Source organism: Coloeus monedula (genome assembly GCF_965178545.1).
Source record: "Coloeus monedula genome assembly, chromosome: 22".
NCBI lineage: Eukaryota > Metazoa > Chordata > Aves > Passeriformes > Corvidae > Coloeus > Coloeus monedula.
In genome coordinates, this window is record NC_138802.1 from 7,175,516 (window position 1) to 7,185,319 (window position 9,804).

A 9,804-nucleotide genomic window follows, 5' to 3' on the forward strand; every position below is an offset into this window, starting at 1 on the left:
CCCAAAAAAAAAAAAAAACGAACCAGAAAAAAAAAAAAAAAAAAAAACCAAAACGGGGAAAAGTTAAAATTGGGGGAAAAAAATCCAGCGGAACGCGGCGCGTCCTTCCCCGAACCTCCCGCTTTTCTCCTGGGATTTGGGGGTTTAAAAGAAGGGGAAAGATCTCGCCCGTGCCCTGCGCTCCGTGTTTCTCCCGGTGTTTCTCCCGGTGTTTCATCCCGGTGTTTCATCCCGGTACCACACCGGAGACTTTCCCCATGGAAAGTGGGAAAATAAAAATCGCCCCCCGAGCCGCTCGCCCATTCCCGAGACACCCCCTGTGTGCTCATCCCTGGAAATGTGTCCGGATTTAGGGTTTCGCACCTTTGTTTCAAATCACAGCCGGCGCTTTAAACGCGACAAGATCCAAAACCGCACGACAAAACCCTCCCAAAACTTCCCGTTTCTCCCCCAAAAAAATCTCCCTCCGCTTCTCGCCTCGATTTAAGGAGCTCTGCTTTCAAACAAACTTTCGGGAATCACCTCTGAAACACCCTCGGGGGGGGTTTGGGGTGGTTTTGAGGGGTTTTTTGTGGGTTCTGGGGTTTTTTTGTGGGTTCGGGGGGGTTTCACCCCGCGGCCGCTTCGCCGCCGCCTCTCCCGGGCTCGGGGGCAGCGGCGGCTCCTTCGCCCCCTCCGCAATTTCTCGAATATCTCGCGCTGTAAATCTTGTAGATTAACCCGATTTCACAGGCTGGAAATTAAAGCGAAAAGGAGGGGAGGAAGGACGGGAGGGGGGCAGAACTCAGCTGGGCAATTTGCGCCAGGCTGGAGGGGAGAGGGGGGTGGAATTTATTTATTTTTTAATTTTTTCCTCTTTCTCCCCCCCCTTTATTTTTATTTTTTTTATTATTATTCCCTTCTCGCTACAAAGAAAAGTCGATTCCAGAAACCGCCTGGCGATTTAGCCAGAATCATGCACCGCTAATTCCGAGTCACTTTGGCCGGCGCTCCCTGGATGTATCATTATCGACAGATAACACTCGAGTGGCCAATTTTACATTCAAGAGCCGCTAAAAGCGCCGGCCGCTCTCTCCTTTCATTATTCCCAGTCATGTTGTGCAAATATTGTTGTAATCCTTTGATCCTTTCCCTTGCCGTCTGTTTTACTTCATTTGCTACAGAAAAGCACTTGAGCAAATCCCCGCGCCCTGTGTGTTTTGCAGCCTGCGTGGTTTTCCGCAGGTTTGGGATTCGCCACTTGAGCACGGGCGGGATGAAATTTTCCCCGCTTTAATCAATGCGGCCAGAGGGGTCCAGCTCGAAATTTGCCTCTTTTTTTTTCTTTTTCCTATTTTTTTTTAATTTTTTTTTTTTTTTTAGGGGAATGCGTGTGCCTGGCAATAATCACCCCCCGCGTGACAAAGGCACGGCGGAGGGAGGCGCGGGTGACACTCGGCGAGGTGACAGCTCCCAAGTCCCCGCTCCGCCAGCCGCAGCCAAGGACATCCCGGCTTCCCGCTGCTCCTGGAGCACCCCCGGCGAAAGGTTTTTATTCCTATACCCCCCCTCTCCCCTCCATAAGTTAAACCCCATCAATTTGGTTGTTTTCCCCCGCCTTGACGCGGAGGTGAAATTGTCGGGACGTTAAAAAACCAACCCCTCAAAAAAAAAAAAAAAACCAAAACAAAACCCCCTCCGAAAAAAAAAAAACCCCAAACCCCAAAGCGGGAGAAGCTGCCCCAAAAATCCCGCGGGATACCCGGGAACACTCGAAACGCGGGCGAACAGCGAGGCAAATCCCGGGAATACGCAGCGGGAAGGGGCTGGGTGGGGGGTGAGGAGTCGGATGCTGCTGTGGGGAACCCCCCAGGAGCGGAGCTCAGCCGCACCCCCCGCCCGAAGGGCCCCCCCCGGGTAATTCCAGAGGGATGGAGCGGCGCTTTTCCCTTCTCCAGACCTACCTTCCAGCGGGAAGCCGGTGCGGGGATAGTTCTGCCCCGGCGCCGGGCGCATCATCCGCGGCACCGTCCCGGGCAGCGCTGCCATGGTCGGGGAGGGGTCGCGGCGGCCGAGAGAGAACCGGGGGTGGGGGGGACACCCCTGGGCCCCGGGAGAACCGGGAGAGAACCGGGGCGAGGCTGCGGGGCCGCCTCTCCACGGAGCCGCGGCGATCCCAACCTTCCCAGCCCTTCCAGCGGCTGCAAAACAAGGGAGAAATGTGGGCTCCGAGGGCGAAAAAAGAGGGTAATGACGGCAAGAATCGCCAAAAACAACCCCCCAAAAAATCAAAATGCCGAATAAAAAGGGGTGAGGAGAGAGGCGGGGGCGGGGGGGGGGGGGGAATCACCCACCAGAAATTCCCGGGAAAGTTTTGGGGGCTGCGTCCCGAGCGGCCGCTCCGCTGGAATGTCACCCGGGAAGAGCAAGGCGCAGCCAAAGTTGCCTGGGAGCTGGGCTGGGCTTAGGGCTGGCTTAGGGCTGGCTTAGGGCTGGCGGGGGGCAGAGCGTGGGGGGAGCCGCGGCCCCCCGGATTCGCTCGGTGCGCTGCGGGTTTTGCTCCTCGCGGCGCGGTTGTGGCGCTGGAGGGATGGAGATGGAGGAGGAGGAGGAGGAGGAGGAGGAGGAGGAGGGAGGGGGGCTGGAAGTTGCTCCAGCGGGGAAGTTGGGGCGGTGGGAAGGACGGGCGGGCTCTGATAGGCTCCGGCTCCTTTCTTTTATGGGCGGCCGGGAAGGGGGATCCGCGCCGGGCCCCGGCACCAATGGGAGCAGAGCCCCGCGCTCCTTCTCCAGAGGATTTTTTTTGGGATGGTTGTCCATTAGCAGGCTCCTCATGGAGCCCCCGGAGCGGATGGGAAAGAGATGGGGGTGAAAGGGAGCGGGAAAAGTTCGGGAATTGCAGGGTTTGTGTTCGTTTTGGGGTTTTTTGTGGTTTTTTTTTGTGGGGTTTTTGGGGTTTTTTTCCCCCCTCCCAAGAGGATTCCAGGAGGGGAAAGGCGGGAGCCCGGCTCGGGGTGGGGGAATTGCGGCGTGGCTTGGGGAAAAAAAATAATAAAAAAATGAAAGAAAAAAAGAAAATTGAAGTCGGAGATAAGTTAGGATTGGGGGGGAAAAAGAACGAAAAATGAGTAAAAATTTAAAATGAAAATGAATGAAAATGAAAATGAATGAAAATGAGTAAAAATGAAAATGAGTAAAAATGAAAATGAGTAAAAATGAAAACGAGTAAAAATGAAAATTAAAAAATTAAATTTTTTTTTAAAAATATTGCGAGAAATTTTAAAAAAAATTAAATAAATAAACGCGATAAAGAAATAAACAATTAATTAATTAATTAATTAAGAGGTGCCCGCCCGAGCCCGGCGCTCCCCACCCCTCACCCCGCTCCTTCCAAGGGGTTTGGAGCCGCTTTTCCCCCTTTTCCCATCCCTCCATGGGGGGTGGGAACGGCTCATCCCGCCCCCAGCTCTGTGGGGCCGCGTTTGGGACCGGCCCAGCCACCCCACACCTTCCCCCGCCCCCAGATGCCTCCCTCACTAATTAACAACCTCATTAATGACGGGGCGGGCTAGGGGCTGGCCGCGCTTTTCGGGGGTGACTGGCGGGTCGGAGAATTCCCGTTTTTGCCCCAAAAAGCGGCAGCTTTGGGAGCGGGAATGTGCGCGCAGCGGGACGTGACGCCGGCGCCAGCGCTGCCTTTTGTTCGCAGCTGTAAAAGGGACTCGGCCCTAAAAACTCCGCCGCCCCCGCCCCAAAACCCCCCCGGGAGGGGGCGGGGAGCGCCAGCGCCGCGGCTGTCCCCAAATGCTGTCCCCAAACCTCGTCCCGTCCCCCCTCAGCCCTGTCCCGCTTTGCTTTGGGATTAAAGCCCGGCCTGGAGCCCTCCTGGGCCGCATCTTTAGCTTCTTCCTCAGGCAAAGCTCAGCCTAAACCCGCGCCTAAACCTGCGCAGTTTTGGGGGTTTGGGGTGTTTTTTTAAATTCCTTTTCCGCGCCTCAAATCCATCCCGATCGCCCTCAAAAAATACAAAATAACCCAAAAAAACGAGGGGGAAAAAGCGCGAAATGAAAATTCTTCCCAAGGTGTCAAGTTGCGCCCAAACGCTGAGCGCGGCTCAGGCGCGACTTTGGGGCTCCTGAGAGCGAGAAAAAAGCCTCGCGTCCCAAAAAACGCCAATTCCCGAAGTTTTTTTGGGGGGGGGGGAAAAAAATCCCGGAGCCCCGGCCCCGGCGCATTCCTGCCGCCCTAATTCAATTATTGCCTGGGATCGGGGGAAGGAGCCTGGGAATAAAGTTGAAAATTAAATATTTCTGCTCTGCCGGCGCTGGGGGAAGGTGAAACTCAGGGAGCCGAGCCCGAGCCCTCTTGGGTTTCCTCGGCAGGAAAATCCCTGGCGTTTGTTTTCCCTCTTTCCTCCCCCTTTCCCCGTTCTCCTGGAATTGGGGGAGGATTTGGCACTTTCAGGCAAAAAAAATAGGGAAAACTTCACTTTTCCTGCAGCAGCACTTGCTGCCAGCTCCGGGCGGTGGCCACGCTGCTCCACTGATTATTTTTATTTTTATATTTATATTTCTATCTATTTTTTTCAAATTTCTTTTTTATTTTTCTTCTACTTTCCTTTTTTAATTTTTTTTTTAAAATTTTATTTTCATTCTTATTTCCCTTCTTTAAATTTTTATTTCTATTTCATTTCTACTTTATTTTTTATTTTTATTTTTATTTTTATTTTTATTTTTATTTTTATTTTTATCCTTGTTTTTATCCTTATTTTTATCCTTATCCTTATTCTTATTCTTATCCTTATCCTTACTCTTATTCTTATTTTCATTTTTATTTTATTTCTTTTGCTGGGCGGCCGCAGCCCCAGGATTTGCCTTGGGGGGGGGGGGGGTTCAGGGTGTGACAGGAACACCATTCCCCCACCCATCACCCCAAAAATTATGGGATGAACCCCCCATTCCAGGCGGGATCACTCTTTTTTGAGGGGTTAAGTTGGAATTTTTAATGATTTTTTTAAATTTTTCCCATAGTTTTCCATATTTTTCCCGGCTCTGCCTCGCTCCCCACGTGGATTAAAGCGAGCCCCGGTTCTCTCCTCTCCCCCGGGGAGCGATGGATTAAATCCAGGGCCGGAATTCCCGCCCGCTTCCCGCTTTTCCCGGCGCATCTCCATGGTTTCCCAAGGTATGTTCCTGCTCGATAAATGCCGCAATTCCCTCTGGAGCGGCGCCTCGGGAATGCGCGGCTCGGGAATCCGAGCTGACTCCGGAGCGCGCCTGGCATCGGGCTTGATTTTATTTGGGATTTTTTAGGCGCCTCCCATTATCCCCCGCACTTCCAAGTTGGATGCGCCCCTGGAAAAGCGGAATTTTGGGGGCAAAAAGGGCTCCGCATCCCATTTTTTTTTTTCCCACGGAAAAGGCGCTCTCAAGGTTGATTAAACCCGCCTGGAAAAGCACCGGAGCTGCAATCACCGATTTTGTTACTGAGAGTTTGATTCATTGATTAATTGATTCCGATTCTTCACGATTTTATTAATTAGGGTTCTCCTCCAAAACTCCTTTTTAGAATTCTTTTTTTGGGGATGTGGTGCCATTTCTGGAGCGGGGCGCATCCCGGCAGGAGAAATCTCCTTGGAAGATCAATCTCCCGAGGAAAACCTGAAGGATTTGATCCCGATTTTCCCCACAAGGGAAAAAAACCCCAACAAAATCCCAAAAGCGCCCGGGGATGAATTATTTAATGACGAGTTGGGACCTCCTGCGATTCCAGGAAGATTATGGACGTGGGAAGGTTTTCCATGGGAGATCCCGCGTTGTTTTTCCAAGCGATTATCCCATAAATCTCCCTTTAAAGGGCGAGAAATCCACCTTGAAAAGCGGGTATTTGGGGGGGGGGTTGGAAAGGAAAAAAAAAGAAAAAAAAATTCCTGCATTTTTCCAAGCGACCGTCGGGGAAAAATTCGGGAAAGGAGGAGCCGGGAGAGGTTTTTATTTCCCAGGAAGGAACCTCGGGAGCCGCGGGAAAATTGGTTAAAAAGGGGGCTGGGAGCTGGAAAAGCGGCTCCTTTTCCAGGATCTGGGAATCCAGGGCCCCCCCACCCCCGTCCTCAACACGATCCCAAAAATTCCATTGGGATTGTTCCCTTTAACGCCCCAAAATGTCCCAGGAGATCCCGAGAGTCCCCAGGAGATCCCGAATGTCCCCAGGAGTGTCCCGGGATATCCCCAGGAGATCCAGGAGTGTCCCCAGGAGATCCCGAGAGAACCCAGGAGATCCCGAATGTCCCCAGGAGTGTCCCGGGAGATCCCCAGGAGATCCAGGAGTGTCCCCAGGAGATCCCGAGAGAACCCAGGAGATCCCGAGTGTCTCCAGCAGATCCCAAATGTCCCCAGGAGTGTTCCAGGGGATCCCCAGGATATCCAGGAGTGTCCCCAGGAGATCCCGAATGTCCCCAGTAGATCCCGAGTGTCTCCAGCAGATCCTGAGCGTCCCCAGGAGTGTCCCCAGGAGATCCCGAGAGTCCCAGGAGATCCCAAGTGTCCCAGCAGATCCTGAGTGTCCCAGGATTGTCCCAGGAGATCCTGTCCCCAGGGGATCCCAAGTGTCCCCAGAAGATCCCAAGTGTCCCCAGGAGTGTCCCCGGAGCATCCCCAGGAGATCCTGAATGTCCCCAGAGGATCCTGAGTGTCCCCAGGAGTGTTCCAGGAGATCCCCAGGAGATCCAGGAGTGCCCCAGGAGACCCCGAGAGTCCCCAGGAGATCCCAGGTGTCCTTGAAGTGTCCCAGGAGTGTCCCCAGGAGATCCTGAGAGAACCCAGGGGATCCCGAGTGTCCCCAGGAGTGTCCCCAGCGATCCCAAGTGTCCCAGCAGATCCTGAGTGTCCCAGGAGTGTCCCAGGAGATCCTGTCCCCAGGGGATCCCAAGAGTGTCCCCAGGAGATCCCGAATGTCCCCAGAGGATCCTGAGTGTCCCCAGGAGTGTTCCAGGAGATCCCAAATGTCCCAGGAGTGTCCCCAGGAGATCCCGAATGTCCCCAGGAGATCCCGAGTGTCCCCAGCAGATCCTGAGTGTCCCCAGGAGAGTCCCCAGCAGATCCCAGGTGTCCTAGGAGTGTCCCAGGAGTGTTCCCAGGAGATCCTGAGAGAACCCAGGAGATCCCAAATGTCCCCAGGAGTGTCCCGGGAGATCCCCAGGAGATCCAGGAGTGTCCCCAGGAGATCCCGAGAGAACCCAGGAGATCCCGAGTGTCTCCAGCAGATCCCAAATGTCCCCAGGAGTGTTCCCAGGAGATCCTGAGAGAACCCAGGAGATCCCAAATGTCCCCAGGAGTGTTCCCAGGAGATCCTGAGAGAACCAGCCATCCCAAGTGTCCCCAGAGGATCCTGAGTGTCCCAGGACTGTCCCCAGTGGATCCCAAGTGTCCCCAGGAGTGTCCCCAGAGGATCCCAAGTGTCCCCAGGAGTGCCCCCAGGAGATTCCGAATGTCCCAGGAGTGTCCCCAGGAGATCCAGGAGCATCCCCAGGAGATCCCGAGTGTCCCCAGGAGATCCTGAGAGTCCCAGGAGTGTCCCCAGCAGATCCAGGAGTGTCCCCAGCAGATCCCAAATGTCCCCAGGAGATCCCAAGTGTCCCAGCAGATCCCAGGTGTCCCCAGGAGTGCCCCCAGGAGATCCCAGCGATCCTACGAGTGTCCCAGGAGTGTCCCCAGGAGATCCTGAGAGTCCCCAGGAGTGTCCCCAGCAGATCCCAAGTGTCCCAGCAGATCCTGAATGTCCCAGGAGTGTCCCCAGAGGATCCAGGAGTGTCCCCAGAGATCCCAAGTGTCCCCAGAGGATCCTGAGTGTCCCAGAAGTGTTCCAGGAGATCCAGGAGTGTCCCCAGAGATCCCAAATATCCCCAGGAGATCCCAAGTGTCCCAGCAGATCCCAGGTGTCCCCAAGAGTGTCCCCATGAGATCCCAGCGATCCTACGAGTGTCCCAGGAGTGTCCCCAGGAGATCCCCAGTGTCCCCAGGAGATCCCGAATGTCCCCAGGAGATCCCGAGTGTCCCCAGGAGATCCCAAGTGTCCCCAGAGATCCCAAATATCCCCAGCAGGTCCCGAGTGTCCCAGCAGATCCCAAGTGTCCCGAAGAGTGTCCCCAGGAGATCCCAAATGTCCCCAGGAGTGTTCCCAGGAGATCCTGAGAGAACCCAGGAGATCCCAAATGTCCCCAGGAGTGTCCCCAGCGATCCCAAGTGCCCCAGCAGATCCTGAGTGTCCCAGGAGCATCCCAGGAGATCCTGTCCCCAGTGGATCCCAAGTGTCCCCAGAAGATCTTGAGTGTCCCAGGAGTGTCACCAGAAGATCCCAGGTGTCCCCAGGAGTGTTCCAGGAGATCCCGAATGTCCCCAGGAGTGTCCCCAGGAGTGTCCCTGGAGATCCTGAGTTCCCCAGGAGTGTCCCTGGAGATCCCGAATGTCCCAGGAGTGTCCCCAGCAGATCCCGAGTGTCCCCAGGAGCTCCTGGGCCAAGGCAGCTTTTCCCAGGGCAAAAAGTCCCGGAATTCCTCCCCAAATCGGCCGTCGGTTGCAGTGGGATGGGAGGAGCTGGGATGGGATCGGGGAGGGGATTTGGGGGATCCCCCGCTCCGGAGCACGGCCCTAAAGCTCCCTGCCCGTCCCTAATTCCCACGCGTCCTCCCTTTTCCTCAGGGAAAAGGCGCTGCCATTCCCACGGGATTTCCTGGCGCTGGAGGAGGGAAAAGTCCCCGATGGAATCTTGGAAGCCCTCAAGCAGGGAGAGAACAATTCCAGGATTCTTCCTAAAGGAAAAATTCCCACTTCTACCCCGCTACACCTTCCCAAGAGCGGGATTCTGCACCTGCTCATTCCCGAATCCGGCCGGGATCCCAGGCTTGGCGTTTTGGTTTTCCCAGACCTCAAATCCAAGGATAAAACTCCCGGATGTGGCACAAAAGGCAGAGCGGCTCCACCCTTAGGCCGGGTTTAACTCGGCCTGGAAGCTCGGCCTGGAACCATTCCCTGATCCAAGCCCGACATCTCTGGGATGAGCCGGGAATTTTCATGGGATAAATCCAAACAACAAGGATGAAGCTTCCCGCTTTGGGATATTCCCCAATCCCACACCATTCCCATCCCTCCGGCAGTTCCCCCTTTGGGATATTCCCCAATCCCACAGGATTCCCATCCCTCTGGCAGTTCCCCCTTTGGAATATTCCCCAATCCCACACCATTCCCATCCCTCCGGCAGTTCCCGCTTTGGGATATTCCCCAATCCCACACCATTCCCATCCCTCCGGCAGTTCCCCCTTTGGGATATTCCCCAATCCCACACCATTCCCGTCCCTCCGGCAGTTCCCCCTTTGGGATATTCCCCGATCCCACAGGATTTCCATCCCTCCGGCAGTTCCCGCTTTGGGATATTCCCCAATCCCACAGGATTTCCATCCCTCCGGCAGTTCCCCCTTTGGGATATTCCCCGATCCCACACCATTCCCGTCCCTCCGGCCGTCCCAACTCTCTTTTCCCAGATCGGATTCCCAGAGTGGGATGAAATCCCCCTTTTCCCAGCGAGCTGTCGCTGTGGGATTTTCCCGGAATCCCCCAGGATCCTGGTGCTCCCTGGGCTTTTCCCGGCGTTTCCTGCCTGGATTCACCTCTGGAATAAGGTCTGGAATCAGGAGCTGGCCTGGGTCAGGGGATTGTCCCGATTTGTGCCCCCCGAGGGATCCCAAGGGAATGGGGATCCTGGAGAAGGCGACAGGGACAGAGTTGGGAAAAACCGCGGGACTGTGGAAAACTGGGATTGGGATTTCGGGGG

At 55.0% G+C, this 9,804-nt stretch overlaps 1 protein-coding gene across 3 annotated transcripts in view; it reads right to left on the reverse strand.

The window, feature by feature from the left end:
- Positions 1 to 2,028, reverse strand: part of PAX7 (paired box 7) — a gene marked incomplete at both ends in the record, with an annotated part of 126,562 nt that extends 124,534 nt beyond the window's left edge. For all 3 annotated transcript variants that reach the window (XM_082295660.1, XM_082295658.1, XM_082295659.1), the window contains one exon: positions 1,944 to 2,028. In XM_082295660.1, the coding sequence (XP_082151786.1) occupies positions 1,944 to 2,028 (85 nt within the window). The remainder of the gene's footprint in view (positions 1 to 1,943) is intronic.
- Between the last annotated feature and the right edge of the window lie 7,776 nt (positions 2,029 to 9,804).